Source organism: Rhinolophus sinicus, linkage group LG10 (genome assembly GCF_036562045.2).
Source record: "Rhinolophus sinicus isolate RSC01 linkage group LG10, ASM3656204v1, whole genome shotgun sequence".
NCBI classification, from domain to species: Eukaryota; Metazoa; Chordata; class Mammalia; order Chiroptera; family Rhinolophidae; genus Rhinolophus; species Rhinolophus sinicus.
The window spans coordinates 68,246,679-68,263,987 of NC_133759.1; the positions used below are offsets into that span (position 1 = coordinate 68,246,679).

General features: G+C 59.5%; 3 protein-coding genes and 1 long non-coding RNA gene across 10 annotated transcripts; 2 read left to right on the forward strand and 2 right to left on the reverse strand.

Annotated features, from left to right (window-relative positions):
- Nucleotides 1-119: 119 nt before the first annotated feature.
- Nucleotides 120-8,594, reverse strand: GUK1 (guanylate kinase 1). Of its 4 annotated transcripts, none has more exons than XM_019729807.2 (8): nucleotides 8,437-8,594; nucleotides 2,663-2,776; nucleotides 2,380-2,421; nucleotides 1,684-1,780; nucleotides 862-1,000; nucleotides 686-770; nucleotides 458-543; nucleotides 120-350 (listed from the first exon to the last, which is right to left on the reverse strand). In XM_019729807.2, exons 1-8 carry the CDS (start codon nucleotides 8,495-8,497, stop codon nucleotides 315-317), a joined length of 660 nt encoding a protein of 219 aa, XP_019585366.1. In that variant the 5' UTR covers nucleotides 8,498-8,594; the 3' UTR covers nucleotides 120-314. The 4 variants fall into 4 exon arrangements, with proteins under 4 accessions (XP_019585366.1, XP_019585369.1, XP_019585368.1 ...); XM_019729810.2 differs by lacking the exon at nucleotides 8,437-8,594 and adding an exon at nucleotides 8,173-8,406; XM_019729809.2 differs by lacking the exon at nucleotides 2,380-2,421.
- Nucleotides 8,595-8,682: 88 nt separating this feature from the next.
- Nucleotides 8,683-11,835, forward strand: MRPL55 (mitochondrial ribosomal protein L55). 2 transcript variants are annotated; one of them, XM_019729815.2, is made up of 4 exons: nucleotides 8,683-8,822; nucleotides 9,517-9,607; nucleotides 11,104-11,305; nucleotides 11,600-11,835. In XM_019729815.2, the coding sequence occupies exons 2-4, from the start codon at nucleotides 9,582-9,584 to the stop codon at nucleotides 11,747-11,749; spliced, it is 378 nt and encodes a 125-aa protein (XP_019585374.2). In that variant the 5' UTR covers nucleotides 8,683-8,822; nucleotides 9,517-9,581; the 3' UTR covers nucleotides 11,750-11,835. The 2 variants fall into 2 exon arrangements, with proteins under 2 accessions (XP_019585374.2, XP_019585373.2); XM_019729814.2 differs by having other exon boundaries at nucleotides 8,684-8,822; nucleotides 9,520-9,607.
- LOC141567092 (uncharacterized) lies at nucleotides 10,199-13,297 on the reverse strand. Its single transcript, XR_012489489.1, has 2 exons — nucleotides 13,160-13,297; nucleotides 10,199-11,357 (listed from the first exon to the last, which is right to left on the reverse strand). It is a non-coding gene; the product is annotated as an uncharacterized LOC141567092 (long non-coding RNA).
- A 1,057-nt stretch (nucleotides 13,298-14,354) lies between these two features.
- On the forward strand, nucleotides 14,355-16,705 carry LG10H1orf35 (linkage group 10 C1orf35 homolog). Of its 3 annotated transcripts, none has more exons than XM_019729803.2 (8): nucleotides 14,355-14,658; nucleotides 14,774-14,924; nucleotides 15,023-15,068; nucleotides 15,144-15,226; nucleotides 15,387-15,459; nucleotides 15,638-15,723; nucleotides 16,154-16,276; nucleotides 16,370-16,705. In XM_019729803.2, the coding sequence occupies exons 1-8, from the start codon at nucleotides 14,565-14,567 to the stop codon at nucleotides 16,425-16,427; spliced, it is 714 nt and encodes a 237-aa protein (XP_019585362.2). In that variant the 5' UTR covers nucleotides 14,355-14,564; the 3' UTR covers nucleotides 16,428-16,705. The 3 variants fall into 3 exon arrangements, with proteins under 3 accessions (XP_019585362.2, XP_074168273.1, XP_019585355.2); XM_074312172.1 differs by having other exon boundaries at nucleotides 15,563-15,723; nucleotides 16,370-16,579; XM_019729796.2 differs by lacking the exon at nucleotides 15,387-15,459.
- Nucleotides 16,706-17,309: the final 604 nt, after the last annotated feature.

The window sequence follows — 17,309 nt, forward strand, 5'->3', positions numbered from 1 at the left end:
AGTAGCTGACGGGGTGGCGGTGGGGATAGGGGTAATGTGAAGCTCCCAGCCCTCCTGGGGCTGGCTATCTGCAGGAGTCTGGTGTGAGCAGAGCAGGGCCAGGGCAGCAATCCACGGGCTCAAGGACACTAACCAGCAGCTCTTTATTAGGACACAGGACCAGCTCCTAGTGGAGAGGGGGATTGAGCACAGGGCACCCAGAAATGGGCATGGGGACGGGGTGAATGACACAGGCAGAAACACCTACTGGGGACACCCTGGCTGCCTGGGTGGGTGCAGGGCCCTGTCCAGGGAGAACACAGTTGGCAGCCTCCTCAAGAGTGGCCTGTCCCTTGAGCCTTCTTGATTTCCTGCAGGAGAGAGAGGAAGAGGGGCTTGCCCAGGGCCTGGGCCACAAGTCCCCTGTCCCAGGCCCTTCCCTACAGAGAGAGGCCTAGCCCCCGCCCCCCCAGCCCACCTCGGATAGTGCCTCCTTCAGAGCCCAGTAGGCCTTGTCCAGGCTGTCGTTGACGATGACCAGGTCAAACAGGCCGGGCTCCTTGCCTGGGGGGTGGGGGGGGAGGCAGGGCCAGTGGAGGCTCAGTGAGGGGTGGGGGAGCATGAATAACAGCACCTGCCCTCCCCCCTCGAGCCGGTGAGTCAGTCCACTGTGGGGGTGAGTGGAGGACACTGGTCAGGTACTCACTGCTTTCCATGTCTGCCCGGGCAGCGGCCAGCCGCTTGGCCAGACTCTCCTCTGTCTCTGTGTTCCTCTGTCGCAGGCGCTGCTCCTGAGAGGAGCACTTGAGGGTCAGAGCCTACTGGGCAGCCCCGCCCCTCCTCACCCCGCCCCTGACCCAGTCCAGGGCTCCCTGCCCCCACCAGGATATCAAGCGAGGGTGGCTGCACAAAGATGTAGATGGGCCGCAGATCGGTCTTCTTGATGTTGCGCACACCCTGGAGGTCCACGTCCAGCACGCAGATGCGGTTCATGGCCTGCACGGCGTGCACAGCCGCTTTGCTGGGGATGGGGGAGGGGCCGCTCAGCACCTAGCAACCCCACTGCCTCCACTGCTGGTCCCCAGGGCTCCTGCCGCCCCCACGCCCTGCTCTGGGCCTGGCTGGGGAGGCGGCCTGCAGGGGCCCACCCTGACCTGGCATCTGCTCCCATTTTCAGGAAGCAACCCTTTCATCTTAAGCCCTCTGCTGGGCTCTGGGCAGGGCCCAGGGCTCCCACACCAGCCATCTAAGGGGAATTGCAGCGCCACAATGAGGGCTGACTGCCCTTCCCAGATGCACCTGGGCTGGAGTGGAGCATCACGGTTCTGTGGGACTCGGACACAGGCTGCTGCCCAGCAAGCCTGGGCCTGCCTGTGCCATGACACTGCTCTAGGTGTAGGTGTGAGGTAGGAGGCAGGGGCTGCTGGGTCTGGGAGTGGCCCGGCAGTGCAGCCTGTAAGCCTCTGATCTCCCGCGTCCTCACTGTACACCAGCCCCTGGGTGGCCCTGTTCCCACAGTGCCCTGGCCAGGTGGGCCTGGGCAGGGCCAGGAGAGGGAGGCCTGAAGAACCCTGATAGCTGACCTTCTCCATGCCTGGAGGGGCCAGGTCCTCACCCTGACAGCCTGTAGAGAGAAGCCCTTGCCGGGGCTGCCCACTCTAGGTCTCTGGGAGGCTGGGAGGGAGGGTGCCAAGCTCCGCCCACCTGGTCCCATACAGGTTTCCTGAGAACTCAGCGTGCTCGATGAAGTCTCCGGCGGCAATGTCCCGCTGCATCACCTCCCTGGTCACAAAGTAGTAATCTGCAAGAAGCAGGAGCCGTTGAGGCGGCCCACAGCCAGGCTACCAGGGCCTGTGGAACCACATATGGCCAGAAGCACCTTCTGTCTTTGGCCTGTCTGCCTATCCACACTGAAGGCTGCTGCGGCCACCAGGCAGGGAGGAGTCTAAGGAGGGGATGAATATGCAGATGCTACTTCTCACACCGTCCTCAGTGAAGGGGGCCTGGAGACCGTTGGCTTGGGGGGACCTGGAGACTCCCAGCTTCAGTGGGGGAGGTTGGGTGGACTTGGATGCTCTGTCTCAGGCAGGCACAAAGGCCCTACTAAGGTTACAGAAGATGCGTATGACATCAGAGAGCCCTACATGGTGTGCACAGCTATGACTTCACTCGCATGGCCATGTGAAAAGCAGTGCACAGGCCTGGAGCAGTGCCCCACAGCTGCCTGGTGCTGGGATCAGGCCCCCACCAGCCGCTCACATGGACATCTGATGCCAGCACTGCTTTGATGCCTATTACCTAGTTAGGCCCGCCCACCCACCCTGGAGGAGGGCCACCATCAGGTGGGGAGACTGAGGCCTCAGACCTGCACTGGGGCACCAAGCAGCAGGGCCAGCTCACCTCTGCCGTTCTCCTCGCCAGGCCGCGGGTCCCTCGTAGTGTCTAGGAACAAGCACCTGTGACCCACCCAGGATACCCAGAGCCCACACATCCCATCCTCAGCGCCTCCTCGCAGGACCAAGCTCAGCCCATGTGTGTGGCAACAGGGTGCTCTAGGGATTCAGCAGTGTGGGCTCATCCCGTGTGTGTGTGTGTGTGTGGGGCTCCTGGAGGGGTCAGCAGTATGGGGACATCCCCATGTGTGGGGGATCAGCAGAGCCCCCCAAAGCCCCTAGAGCCTCACGGGACACGCTGAACCCAAAGATGCCGCTGTGCTCCTGCAGGAGTCTCTTGAGCAGGGTGCTCTTCCCAGTGCCCGACGGTCCGCTCAGGACGACAGGCCTTGGTCCTGACATGCCTGTGGGTGAGGACGGGGACTTATCAGCAGACCCCAGGGAGTGGGGTAGCTGCAGCCACACACACCCCCAACTTGCCCCAGGAATTGGGCAGAGCTGGAAGCGGTTCTCGAACCCTGGCTGCACCTTCCTGAAGGGCAGGCTACACGGTAACACCAACACATGGCCTGCCCAGCTGTGCACTCTGACCCCACCTGGGGAGCCTGGACTTCTGCTCCTGGGAGGGGAACATCTGGGTCCCCACCCCTGCGTCTCCTGGCACCATGCCCCAGAGGCCAACAAGGTCAAGGTCAGCAAAACCCAAGCCCTGTTCTGGGAACTTCCATCAGGAAGCGAGGGCCCGACACTGAGGAACCACAGCTTCCTGACACCCCTCCTCTCTGATACTGTCTGGAAAGCCAGCAGGAAGCTAGTGGTAGTCCCCTCTCAGCCCACAGCACAGAGCTCAGACACCTGCCACAGGGGAGAACACGAGGGGGATTTTGCGGGGCAAGGGACCAGGCAGCTCTGTGCCCGCCTGACACTCCCAGCCCCGCCCCAGGACAGGATCCACCTCCTGAGTCGGGTGCGGCAGTCTCACTCAGCCTGGGCTGCTCTGGACAAGTTGGGAGGGGTTGGGAATCCCAGCCTGCTCCTGCCTCTTGGCACTAAACCTCTCCCAGGGCAGTCAGCCCTCCCCCTCATGCGGAAGAGAAGGCTGCTCCTGGCCCTGGAGAAGCGGCCTGCCCATCCAGTCACGTGAGTGTGATGGCAGGAAGGCCAGGAGTGGGTGTGCCCTGCCCCAGGGGGAGACCCCTGGAGGGCATGTGGGAGCTGGAGCAGCTCCCTATGCTGGCCTGGCCCTGCAGGGCTGATGGGGGACCCTGGTAAGGTGTGGAGGTCCCCAAAGCAGTCAGTGGCCAGCAGACAGGCAATGAGGTCCAGGAAGGATGGGCCACTCGGCTTGGGGGACGCCCAGTCCCCCAGTCCAGGGCAGCTCTTCAGCAGGGCCCCGCCAGGCACTGCTTTCCTAATCTGCAATCAAGGCTAACCGGGTAATCTTGCTAAAGCATTGCTATTCTGGGGCCATCACACATGCGCCCTGGAGAAGAACGTGAGAAACACACAGGAAGAAGGGACCCAGAGGAACCATCAACACTCTGCGTGTCATCTCCAAGTGTCTAACTCTTAGCTCCTTGGCCTCTTGTGAGTTTCCCTATTCAAGAGCACCTTGTTTCTATCCAGCAATGATCCCACTGGACTTCCAGCTCTGCTCTGGTGTCCCAGCTTCCCCCCGCCCCCAGACACACATGCCACATACAGGCCTGCATATGCGTGCATCTAGCTCTAAGCCCATGGCCACTGCCAACTAGCAGAGGACAGCCCTGTCCCGCCCGAGGCCCAGTGCATGGAGGTCTCATCTCGCCCTCAGTGGCACCCTTCACACAGCCCTGTCCTTTCCAGAATGGATGTCCCGTGGGCAGCCCAGCCTGCTCCCCTGGGTCTGTTCTGACTTCCCAGGCGCTGAGTGACTGGGGAACGGGGTGGGGGTAGGAACACAGGAGGAACTGAGGAGACGCTGGGAGCCACGAGGTCCCAAGAGGGGCCAAGGAGGCTGCAGTCTGCCCCACACAGTGCCCAGCCTCTGGATACACCAAGTCCCTGCCCCTCAGGCCAGGAAGCTGTGATTGTCCAGTGGCCCAGGTCTCCTGGCCCTGCTGGTGTGTCAGCACCACAGGAACATGAGTTCTTCCAGGGTAGGGGAGGCGCCAAGTGAACACACGGTGACAGCCACAGTGACGGACCAGGAGGTCTGCCTAAGCCTTGATCATGGCAGCAAACCCTCAACCCAGTGGGTGCACTTGGGGCATCCACCTCCAGGGAGGGGAGGACCCAAAGACCCCCCAACCCCCATCAGAGACTCTGGGAGGTGACCTCTGGGGAGCTGGGGGCAGAGGGAAGGGAGGGCAGCCCATGACTCCGGCCTGCACAGAAGACCCTCATGGACGCCCTGCTCTGTCCTGTGCCTGCAATGGGCAGTGCCCTGCCCTTGCACCCCACACCCCATGGGCAACCCCCGGCTCCCAGCTGTAACCTTGCCAGCAGGACCCACTGCTCCTTTTCCAGCATGCTTGCCCAGCAGTTCCTGCCACACCTCCTTGCTGTGAGCTCTAACACCTGGAGACCACAAACCTACACAGGAAGACTCATCCTCAGTCAGAACCAACCAACACATACCAAGTCCCACTGCCTGACACCTTCATGGGGCATGTGGCACAGCTCCTGCTTGTCCAGACATCCTACCCTGGTTTCCATCCTGCGCCCTCCACCCTGTGCCAGGACCCAGGGGCAGGGGAGCCTGTCCCACTGAACCACACCACCAGCCTGAAGCCCCCACCTCCTGACCCACCACCTGCCTGCAGTGAGCAACGGGTATGTCCAGTCAGGATCGGCTGGTGGCCGCAAAGCTCACTCCCTGCCTGGCTCTGAATCACCACACCCCAGCCCCTCCTCACAGGGCGTCCTCCTGAGCCCCCACCTTCATGCAGCCCAAGCTCGAGACCCCCCAGTGCCCTCTTACCCTCCCTCGTCATCACTGTGGGCTGGAGGACACCTGTCTCACTCTGGTCTCGAGGGAGTGGAGTCAGCTGGCTCAGCCTGGTCAAGGACGTGTGCTGAGTCTTACCCCATGGGGCCCACGGAGTGGACTCCTGCTCCTAGGTGGGCTCCCAGAGCAGCAGGGCCGGACCACACACACTGGGGCGGCTAGGCCCTGCAGAAGCCCTTGGGGAGCCGCTAGGGATGGGGCTCTGTGCAGTGACCACTGAGAGAGTGATCACTAAAGCCACTTTGCACAGTACACCATGGGGTGGCGCTCTAAGCCTTGAGGCCCCAGCGATCAAGCACTTGGAGTCTGACTCTGGCCCATGGAAACATGCAAGTCCGAGGGGTCATCTCTTGGCGAGGCAGAGCCCTCCATCCAGGGGAGTTCTGTGTCCTTTACTGCTTGACTGTCCCACAATCCCAAACTCCAGCTGCCTGGCAAGAAATCGGAATGCTCAATAAGGATCATGGATGCAAGCCTGTGAGTTCCAGAACATTCTCCACTGGAACCCTGCTCAAAGAGCGCCCCATGCAGCTAGGCGGCACTCCTCTAGAAGCATGAGGTAGAACCTCCTCTTTCCAGTTTCTACTTGCAGCCCGCCTTGTTCCAAGGGCCAGGCACTGTCACCACCTCATCTCCCTCCCTGCCCCTCCACAGGACACACAAGACTAGGTGTGATGATGGAGAACATGGGGAGGAAAGGTCAAGTCCCACCAGACCTCTTGTAAGCCACAAGGTTGGAAAGGGATCTGCCTTGGGATGGCAGGTCACACTCCACCTCCCAAACAGCCCATGTGAGGCAGGAGAACCAGTCTGGCCTTGCCCATGGTGTGTGGAACACGTCCTAGCCAAAGTAGCCTTGACAAAGCACTTAGCCTTTGGGAACCTGGCTTGAACTAGGACAGCTACAAAATGGCAGCCATTTCCTTCTCACTTCTCCCCACAGTAGGGCGGGACCGTTCCTCTCCTGAGAGGAAGCTGGGCCCTCAAAAGAATGGGAAAGAGCCACACAGTGCAGGACTCGGGCCTGTCTCTGTGCTGCATGCCACATCTGGGTCTCTTTCCATAAAAAAGAAGCACCAGGGTCTCTCTCTCCCCTGGTCCCTGCCGACCCTATATCAGATCCCAATTCTGCCCCACAGGCAGAGAGCAGAGGAAGCACAGAGGGAAAGGGTCCCAGGCAAGAAAGCTATGAAGCAGGACGATCCCAGGTCTCTAGGGGCACAGCTTTGGCCTCACAGAGGTGAAATGAAACCCATACACCTGCACATGCAGGGTCAGAGGGGACCAGGGGAGACCGAGGTCTCCAGGACACGCAGGGTCAGTGGTGATTTGGAGCCGACAACAGAAGCGCCTGCCCCCAAACCAGTAAACCAGTGCTCCCAGCTGTTCACCCTTGTTACTGACCTTTCCTCCTCACAGGCAGGAGTCACTCTGCCCCCAACCACATTACAATACCTCCTTCATTTCTGCTCCTCCTCCAATTGATTGAATGTGTTTTTTGTGCTATGCTGAATATGCCGCACAAGATGGAAGTTTACAGTTTAGGTGTACAAAAAAGGAGAGTATAGGTGTGGCTGAAGAGAAAGGTACTGAGAGCACCATTAGAACTCTGGCAATCTGCTACTCAAGGAAACTGCTGACATCACCTGTCCTACCCAAAGATCAAGGGTCGGGTCTATGTGAACCCAGAATCACACTCAACCAACCCCAGGCACACTGCACCTGTCACAGGTGTTCATATGAGCAAAGGTAGAGTAGGGACTCAGCTGGCAGAAAACTTAGCTTGTCAGTGGTAAGACAGGAAAGCCCACCCGACCGAGATCCCTCCGGGTGGTGAAGGGGAAGGTTTTCCTGGGTCCCTCACAACAAGTCATGGTCTGGAAGGTCTAAGAGTGACAGAAAATTCCAGAAAAGGCCACATTTGGGAGGCATGCTGCCTAGGGAACTCACACCAGGTTGACCACGAGGGGCAAGTCTTGGCCCTCCTCTTCCTGTCCCTGTGGGTTTACCTTCCCCACAAGTTGAGGTGTCACCTCAGCTTACACCTTCCCTCTCTCCCACTGAAAGACAACAGTGATAACAGGTGAGGTGACATGCCTCACTACTCTTTCCCAAACCAGCACCTGGATGAACAAGGCTCACTCCCTCTCTGCTCCTAGAAGAATGTCAGAACAGCGGATGGGCAGCTCCAGCAACCTAGACTTGAGGTCACTGGGCCTGAGGGAAACAACATCAAATTGCCACACCCGCAAGTCAGGAAGGCCAGCCCCTGCTCCTGGGCAGAATATCTGCATCTGCACTGCCCAGCAGCACGGGGCCCTAGGGCAGTCCTGAGGGCCTCAGAGCAGTCTGCTCCACCAGCCTAGGACCCCCTTGCGTGTGCCATCTGCGGTGGGGACGGAAGCCGACACGCCAGCGGGATAACCAAAAGGTTTTCCCTTGGTGGGGTGTGGGGACTCTGCCGTACACGGCCCCTCTGTGGGCCACATAATGGCCTTCGGAACCCTGATCTCCCAAGGTTTTCGGCTCTGCTGTGTTGCCCACCTGGGGGAGGAGTGGCAAGCTGCTTCCCCTCTCTGCCCCTCCGCATCCTTCAGGGTCCACAATGGCATCCAGCACGAAGCCCTCAGGCTGCATGGGTTTTACAAGCTGTCTGCAGCTTCCCGTGCCAGAATTTCGTCCTACGTTTTGAGAACTGACACAGGGGAACCAGCTTCAATGTGCCTAAGAAAAATAGCTACCAAACGCAACTTTAACACATAGGACACAACTTCAAAACGAAGGGCGACCCTTTAAATGAAGTCAATTCACCTGCATGAAAAACCGTGCTATCCTGTCCTTATGTGCCCCGCCTTTCTCGCTGGGACTCTGCGACGAGCCAGCCCTGGGAACGACTGAGGACCGCGGGGACAGTTCCGGTGGCTACCCCAGGAGGACCCCTGACGCACGCTTGCTGCGGCGTCCCAGGTGCAGCGAGAGAGCCGAACGCGTGGGACCACGGCGGCGCCCAGCCCAGCTTCCGGAACCTGCGCGCACCCGGGCGCTACGCCCCTAGCGGGAGGAGACGCCACTCACCGTCCGAGGGGGCGCGGCCCAGGGCGGCCGCCGCCAGCCCAGCCAGCGGGCGCCGCAGCATGAGGTACGGCCACCGCCCTTGGGGACGTACGTCACAGCACCGCGCCAGCCCGCTTCCACCCGAGAGGCTACGTCAACGCTGCGCCGGCCCGCCTACGCCCGCGGACAAGGACGTCAAAGCGCCGTGCCAGACCCGCCTTTCTGGGCTGTTCGTCAGCGCCGCGCGTGGCAGCGCTCGCGGATGACGTGCGGCCGCACCGCGGGAAGGCGGGCGTTGAGTCCGCAGTGACCCGGTGCTCGGCCTCGGTCATTCCCACTCCCGCCTGGCCAGTGGCGGCTGAGCCGCTGGCCCTCGAGGCTGCACCGGAGCTCAGTGAGGGTGGCAGGTTGGTGCCACGTCGTGTGGGTGGGGAGGAATTCCCCGAGGGAGGGTCCGGGCCCCGCCGGTATCCGCTTGGGAAGCTTGGAGCATTTCTCTCTCCTACCGGTTCACCTCCTAAGGGAAAGGGAGGCCTGCAGATGCCCTGCTCCGACAGGAGACAGCGAGGCAAACCCGCGCGTCTCGGCCGGGAGGGCCCGTTTCCTGAGGTCTGAACGCCGAGCAGGCATTTGGTTTTGAAACTCCCCGCTTATCGCGGAAACCTCAAAACAGATGCTTCCCTGGGTTTCAGGGCTTAGTAAGAGTGGCCCTAAGCCACGGCTCCCTTTTTGTAATCCTTACCTCTCTGGGTCTTGTGAGAATTACATGACCTTGGAAAACAAGGTGTGAGCCAACCTCCATATACGTTGCACTCCATCCTCAGAACAATTTCCTGACTGTAACCCACGAGAATGAGTCCAGGCCCTGCCCAGACTTAGCCAGTCAGGATCTTTGAGAGTAGAACCTGAGCGTCTGCTGTTCACAAACCTTCCGCAGCTCAGGGCAGAGAGCTTGATAGCTTACTGCGAGATTGGCAGTGGCACGGAGAGAACATACTTGTTTGGGGATGTGATTGGGTCTGTGGCTTTCTTCCGGGCTGGGATTTGAGGAGGATCAATTAGGTAGAAAAGCCTGCCTGTTAAAAAGATTTCCTTGCCCAGCAGGTTACACGCGGGGCCTGTAACTGACCTTGGGCCTCCACATACCTCAGGGGCCCTCAGGAGGAATGGCATCCCTAAGCAGCCTGCTTGGGTAAGCACAAACTTCCAGACCCCTTGTGATTGCTAGCAGGGGGCCACCCAAAGGAATGCCCACTCGGACTTCAGGCCCTGCTGATTGAAGGAAGCTTCCTGAGCCAGTGTGTTGTTTATTTGGATAATATGCGCAAGTTCACGTGTGGATGACTTGACAAGGTGTCAAGGGAAGAATGGAAGCGACTTTTGACTTCCCAGCACCAGACATACACCTTCCTATTCAGAACCTGCAGCCTAGCCCGGCTCTGAGTCCCTGTAGGGGCCATGGCCTTCCTGCTGTTCCCACCAGAACTGCTTCCCCATCTGCCCAGTGCCCTTGTCCTCTGGCCTCCCCCAAATGGGAAGCATGGTGTGGTCAGTGTTGCCAGAGGAGGAAACGAGGGGCAGGTTTCATGTTGTTTCTGTGGAATATGGGAAGAGGGATGCAGCACTTGAAGCCTGAGTCAGTGTGGAGGGGAAGGGACTCTGTCGGCAGTCTTCCCTGGAGGGCCCTCATCCTGGGAAAGGTTCAAGTGGGAACCACTGTTATAGTGGGAGGACACCACCATCTCCTTTCTCCTGTCTTGCACTTCTCAAGGCAGGGACTGAATTCATTTGGCCAAAATTTATTGAGTGCTCAGCTCCGGGTCTGGAACTTAACAGTAAATAAGATGCAGTTCTTGCCCTCTGGCCATTAGAGTCCAGCAGAAGAGATGGGCCCTCCGCCCCCAGTGTTAGCTGGGAAGTACAGGGGGTGGGTCTGAATCCAAGTTTGCTTGAAAGCTAGAGTGGAGGGGACTTTGGGGGTCACAGGGCAAGGCCCCAGGTGCGTGAGAGACAGGTGGAGGGTGGGGCCTTTCCCTTTCCTGTCATGTCAGAGCATGTACTCTGCCATATGTGGGTCTCAGTGTCTACCATGTTCAGAATCTGAGTGGCTTCCAGGGGTGTGCTCAGGCTGCCCCAACAACATCAAAGAGCAGGCAGCTTATTTCCCCTAGTTCTGGAGCTATCTCTTCCTGGTTCACAGACAGCCGCCTTCTCCCTGTGTCCTTACAGGGCAGAGAGAGCAAGCGAGTTCCTGTCTTTTATAAGGGCACCCGTCCCACTGGGGGGGCCCCACTCTTATGACCTCATCTAATCCTAATAAGTTCCCAAAGGCCCTGCTCTTGATGACATCTTATTGGAGGTTAGCGCTTCAACACGTGAATTTGGGGGCACAAATGTTCAGTCCACAGCACCAGGTCTGCCTTCCCTGGAAGGCAGCTTCCTGCTCCATGCTCATGTCCAGGGCTCCACACATCCAGAGACTGGTGGCCTGAGCCCTCTGTCCACAGCTGTCTGGGAACCTTGTGTGCTCAGCTCCTGCAGCCTCTTCCCAGACATCGGGTAGGAGCTGCTCTTACCACATTCCACATCTTGGGGGTCACTGCATGCTCCAATATGAGCTGGCTGGCCTGGGCTACGTGGGCGCTATGGTCCAGCTGACCTTCCGCTGACCAATGTATGTGTCTGCAGCCTGCTGCCGCAGTGTGTGGTGACAGGGGCCGTCCCTGTGTGCCGCTGCCTACACACATCCGCCTGGTGGGCTGACAGCAGCAGAGCCTCACTCACACGTGTGCACAGACAGGCCTATGCTCGCCTCTACCCCATGCTTCTGGTCAAGCAGGACGGCTCCACCATCAACATCCGCTACCGGGAGCCCAGACGGATACTGGCGGTAAGCTTCTCTCCCTGGGTTGCAGGTCCCAGTGGGCTCAGAATCGCTGTGGCTAGAAGGGAGAGAGGAGGGCTGGCAAGTGACAAAGCAGGATTGTTATGGAGAGGGAGGAGGGTGACACACAGCTCATTCCACACACCAAGTTCAGACAGCAGCAACAGACTGTATGCAGAAAAAACGTCCTGAGTAAACAAGCAGAAGAAATTTTTTTAAAGCGTAGCTTTGAAGGGAGAGAAGGGGAGGTCCAGAGACCATTCTGGTCCCTTCCGCTGAGTATATGCCTTCCCTCCACAGATGCCAGTGGACTTGGACGCCCTCTCCCCAGAAGAGAGGCGGGTGCGGCTCCGCAAACGTGAGGCCCAGCTCCGAGAAAAGGAGGAGGAGCCAGAGCTAAGTGACAACTTTGACCTGGAGCAGTACAAGCAGTTTTGGACCAAGAAGTGACCCTGTCCCCAAGCTGCCCTGGCCTGTGATGCTGCCGAAGGGGAGGGGTGTTTGTCTTTAAATGGAATGTCAGGATTTTAAAACCACCTAGTCTTTTCTTCTCATGCACTAGCTGGAGGCAGGGTTCTCTGCTTCTGAGCCACCTGGCGGGCTTAGAATTGGGTCAAGTTGTGGTTTTAGGACAGTCCTCAAAGGGCATATGAGCTGTGGACGTAACTGATGTCCTGGGTGCTCCGCCCACTGTAGAAAGCGCCCGCTACTGCCCAGCCAACCCTCTGGGTCATGGATCATGGATCCCCCTCAGCGAGTACAGTAACTGGGGAGTGGGTAGGATCCAAGGACATCTGTGCCTATCCTGTACCTTGCCTGCCCTGCCCCTCACTTGGGCTCCTCAGTCCTGTCGGCTCACAATGGGAAGGTGCTTGGCTCATTGGAGGGGCCAAGGGGTACGGCCAGCCCTGTTACTAACTGCTCTCAGGTCTTACCTACCAGCCAGACTTTCTTTCCACAGTGGGCTGCAGCTGTCTGCCTCAGGGGTAGGTTTCATGCTGGCCAGGCTTCCTGCAAGAACTAAGGGGTCAATTCCTAACCTTTCCATGTGCAGGTGACCCAGCCCAGGCCTGCACCTCATCCTATCCTGAGGGGTTGAGTGTGGGATCCTGGCTGTTAGGCTCTTTAAACCTTGAGGGCCCACGATAGAGTGCTGCCATTTATACGGTGGGGAAAGCATTCCAGGCATGTTAGGAGGCAGCAGCCTGTGGGAAGTACCCCCGCTTCTGATGGCGGCTCACAGGGAAGGATGCTGGGCTGAGCACCCAATCCTAGCTGCAGTTCTCCCGCTGTGCCACTGAGCATGCCAGCTGGCTGTGTGCAACTCCTGGGGACGTCTGCCCTGCAGGCTCTGCCGGCCTCCTGGCCTGCTCAGGAGCATTCCCACGTGGGTGACCTTCCTGGAACCCATATCCTTCCAGCTGCTGCCCCAACTCCCTGCTCACCAAGTACCTTGGGAGATGCCCAACAGCAGTGTTTGTACTTGCTGTTCAGGGCCAAGTTATTCATGACATTCGTTGAAGGTGGCAAGGCAGGCCTTACCAGAGTACGGCCATGGCTATGGGCACAGTGGGTGTGGGGGTGGGGAAGAGGCTGAGTAATACTCTGACAAGTGGAAATTTGTGCCAGGCGCAGGATGGGGTTGCTGATGGGAAGTTACTAAGAAGACCAACCCCAGTGGGGGTTCTGGCTAAACCCACCTAATGGGAATGTTGGGGTTTTTTGTTTTATTTTTTTACAGTTAGTTGATATTTAGTGTATTAGTTTTGGGTGTAACGGAATTGTTGAATGCAGGCAGGCAGATCAGACGTCCACGGGGAATGAAGAAGCAGACTAGATACAGAGGCTGGGGGTTCTTACCAGAGCTGGCAGTGCAGAGATGGATCCGGAGGCCCAAGGCCTGGTTGGAGAGCTCTGGAGAGCCTGAGTGGTCAAGCAGAGTCCCATCTGCACTCCTTTGTTGGGGGTGGGACCTCCCTGCTGCCTCTCTGATGCATCCTGCGTCCTGTCATTTCCCCACCTTGGGAAGTTACTTTGCAGTGGACACTGATGACCCCCCCCCGTATCCAGACCTGGGTTGGGCCTTCCCCAGGTGGCAATGGGGTGGGGTGAGATGGGGTAGAGGGCTTAGAGCTGACCCTACTGCTCCCAGTGCCTCTCAAGCCCCTCTACCAGCATCTCATCCTTGTCAGATATGGCAGTACTGCCTCTGCTACAGCTCTCACCCACCGCAGCTGCCCTGCAGTGCTCCACGTGTCCCACCGCAGCAAAGCTGGGACGCTGCAGAGGGCACGCCTGTGGCTTTGGACCTGCTGTCCCATGCTGGAAGCCCCCGACTAGGTGCAGGGACAGGTCTGGAGCTCCCATGTGGGGAAACCGAGACCAAAACTTGACTTAGTGGTAATGCAGGACAGGGTTGGGGCTCAAACCGTTACTTTGTCACTGGGAGCCCCAAAACCTCAAAAGCAAGTGAGAGTGTCAGCGGAGGCGGGTCAGGAGAGCAGTTAGGGACTCTTCATTGTCCTCCACTGGGTATCTGGAGGCCTCGTGAGTGGGACACACTCCAGAGCAGCGTCCTGTAAAAGAACCCGTACAAAGGACAGTGTAGAGCAGGGGATGGTAATTAGACCATTAGACCGCTGTCTCCAAGTCTGATCTGTGACCAGTGATGGTGACAGGCGAGACGCATTGGTACGACGACCAGCCCGCTGAGCCATCAGCAGTTAGCAGCAGGTGTTCGTGCGAGCCTCTGCCAGGACTTGGGCGCACTTTCTCCCCGGCGTTGCTGCAGACCAAGTGCGGTGCCATGTGCATCCACGCCCCTGTGAATCAGCAGGGTCCCCGCACCATGTCCACCCCTTGGCTCCCACTGCTGCGGACGTGATGGCAGAAACCTGGGTGCAGCTGGAGACTTGTCTCTCCAGCTGTTCTCCGGGGTTGTCCGTCTGCTGGACCCGGCACACGGCGCACACCAGAGACTGACTTTTGGGCACCGACCCTGGATCCTGGCGTCACCACACAACGTGACTTCTAATAACGGCGGTCGTGCCAGCCGGTCTCGGGCTCAGCTTCCGTGCTTTGCCCACGTGGTCCGGAGCGCTGCGCACGCGCGGGCGAGGGCGGGGACAGTGCGCAGGCGCGAATGGCGACGCGGCTGACGCGGGCATGACGTTACAGCAAGCGACGTAGGCGCGGGAGCAGTCGCCGCGGTGGAAGGGGAGGCCCCGGGAGCCGAAGGTCCGGGGGCGGAGGGTCACCGTGCACCATGTTCGGCTCCAGCCGGGGCGGCGTGCGCGGGGGACAGGACCAGTTCAGCTGGGAGGACGTGAAGACCGACAAACAGAGGGAGAACTACTTGGGTGAGCGCGGGTGTTGGGGGTGCTGGACGCGGGGGTTGTGGGGCGCAGAGCTGCGGTCTCGGGGATTCGAGGGCGCGCCCACCCTCGCGCCAAGGACTGGCCTTCGTCCCCGCAGGCAACTCGCTGATGGCCCCGGTGGGCCGCTGGCAGAAGGGCCGCGACCTCACCTGGTACGCCAAGGGCCGGGCGGACGGCGCGGGACTGAGCCGGGAGGAGGAGCTAGCGGCCGTGAGGCAGGCGGAGCAGGAGGCGCTCATGGCGGCGTTGTGAGTGCACCGGGGGCAGGGGACCTCCGAGGGGCGGGGACGCGGCGGCGGGCCGAGGCGAGGCCCGCCGCCCCTGACGCTCGCGCGCGGCCCTACAGAGGCTACAAGAACGTGAGGAAGCAGCCCACCGGCCTGAGCAAGGAGGTGAGAAGCAGCCCTGACAGGGCGGGGTGGGACGGTCTGGGACCGGACTGACCCGTGCCGCCCTCCCTCCCACAGGACTTTGTGGAGGTCTGCAAGCGGGAAGGTGGTGACCCCGAAGAGAAGGGAGTAGACCGGCTCCTGGGCCTGGGGAGCTCGAGGTGTGCACCGGGGGTCCTCCTGAAGGGCGGGGGCTCAGAAAGCGCCAGGGTGCCGCTCTTAGGGGCTCGGACCTGTCAGCTGCCTAGGTGGAAGCTGGTACCCGCTAGGGAGGCCTTGGGGGATGTCTTACGGGGGAGGGTCTCACCCGTGTCCCCGCAGCGGCTCCGCAGGCCGAGTGGTGCTGTCCCGAGAAGACAAGGAGGCGGCTAAGCTGGGGCTCTCCGTGTTCACGGTAATCACTTCTAAATGGGATGTCGTGGCCGGGTCTGTGTACCTCTTCCTGTTGAGGGCCAGGGTATGGGCTGTCTCTCGTCTCCCCTTGGGGGCCCTCCCAGCTTCTTGGCCTAGGACACCGGGTCTGGTTCTCCCTGGGGAATCTTGCACGCCTCCAAGAGTGGCTCCCTCGGCAGCACCACCGCGTGGAGAGCAGTCGCCAAGGGGCCTCACCGTCCCGGAAGAAGCCCCGGCTGGAGGAGAAGGCGAAGGCAGAGCTGGGGTAAGGGCTGGCTGGCTGAGTGCCACAGGACTCGGGGTTCTCTGCACAGCTGGCTACCATTCGAGTCAGTGATGTTTTTGTTTCCAGATCCCTTTTCCTTCTGGGGAGCCTCTCGAGGTTGTGACCCCAGGGTGGTGCCAGGCCTTGTGTCCATTGAGGTCAGGCAGCACCATGGTGTGAGCTACAGGGTGGAGGGGCTCTGGAGACCGAGTGAGGGGTATGGGGTTCAGGAGAGCACACCACCTGGTGGGGAGGGTGTTAAAAGGGGCCATGAAAAGGTCCCTGTGTCCCCTACCATGCCAGCTGCTGGCCATGTGATACTGAGGATGGGTCAGTGGTTACTGTGGTGGCCTGCACAAGCCTGTAGGCCCCACACCCTGTGAGACCCCTATAGGCCAGCGGATCCTGGCACTCTGTATCCCCCTTGCAGCTCTGAGAGCCACAAGAAGAGCAGAAAAAAGAAGAAGAAGAAGAAGAAGAAGCATAAGAAAGAGAAGAGAGAAAGGGAGCGCAGGATGGGGGCAGCCTCCTCACTGTCCCCGGCTCATGCCCGGTAGGTGCAGCAGCTCTGCCTGGAGGCCCTGGGAAATTGGGCCAGGCAGTGAGTGGGTGGCCCCTCACACTGGGCATCCCCTGCTCTCCCCAGGGCCCGCCATCGTAGGCACGACTCCGACTCGGCCTCGCCCTGCTCTAAGAGGCGGTGAGGGCATGACAGTGACAGGCTCAGCCCACCCCAGCAAAGTGCTGCCCTCAGGGAAGCCTCAGCATGTGCCCTGCCAGGTCCAGGAAGCTGGAGGGCAGACTTGTGGGGGCCCTGCAAGCGGGCAAGGTGTCTGGGTGAGGCCTCAACCTCAGATGGCCACAGGCCCACCAGGGAAGGACACAGCTGCCCAGGTCGTTTCCTTAGGTCCCAAGAGTCTTCAACTGTGACCATGTACTGCTTTTGCTTTTGTATTTAAATAAACTTATTTTAAGTGAAAAATGTCTCATATTGAAGTGAAGGTTGTCATGTCCTCCGATAGAAAGTGATTAGTGAAAATGTGGCAAGTGCCTTGGGTTCCAGCAAGACCACCCGAGACCCCACTGGGAGGATGACTTCCTGTTGTACAGGAGGGTGGAGGGACTCATCTGCAGGTGGGCAAGTGCAGAGAGAGGCGCAGCCAGACGGGGTGTTTGTAAGTTGGAGGGTGGGGGGCAGGAATTGTACCTGAAGACACCCTCATTACCCAGGGACCTCCTGCCCTGGTCCCATGCCTCCCTAATTGCCTGCTGAGTCCACTCTGCTGCTCCCAGGTTGGGTGGAGTTCCAGGTGCCCCCCTCTCCCCGCCCCCCGCCCAGCTCTTCTGCCAGGAGGTGTGCTTTAGCCATTCACCACCCCATTCACAGAATGAAAATGTACATCTTACAGCTGCATCGGAGTAAAGACAAATACCAAGTTGGATTCACTTATGAAATATATTCAATTTTGCTTCTGATTTTTAAAGAAATAAAAACTAAAAATGATTGTCTTTAGAGCCTCAGCCCTGATTCTCAACTTGTGACTGTTATCTCAGGCTGGGCAGGGCAGAGGGTCCCATGGGGCTGG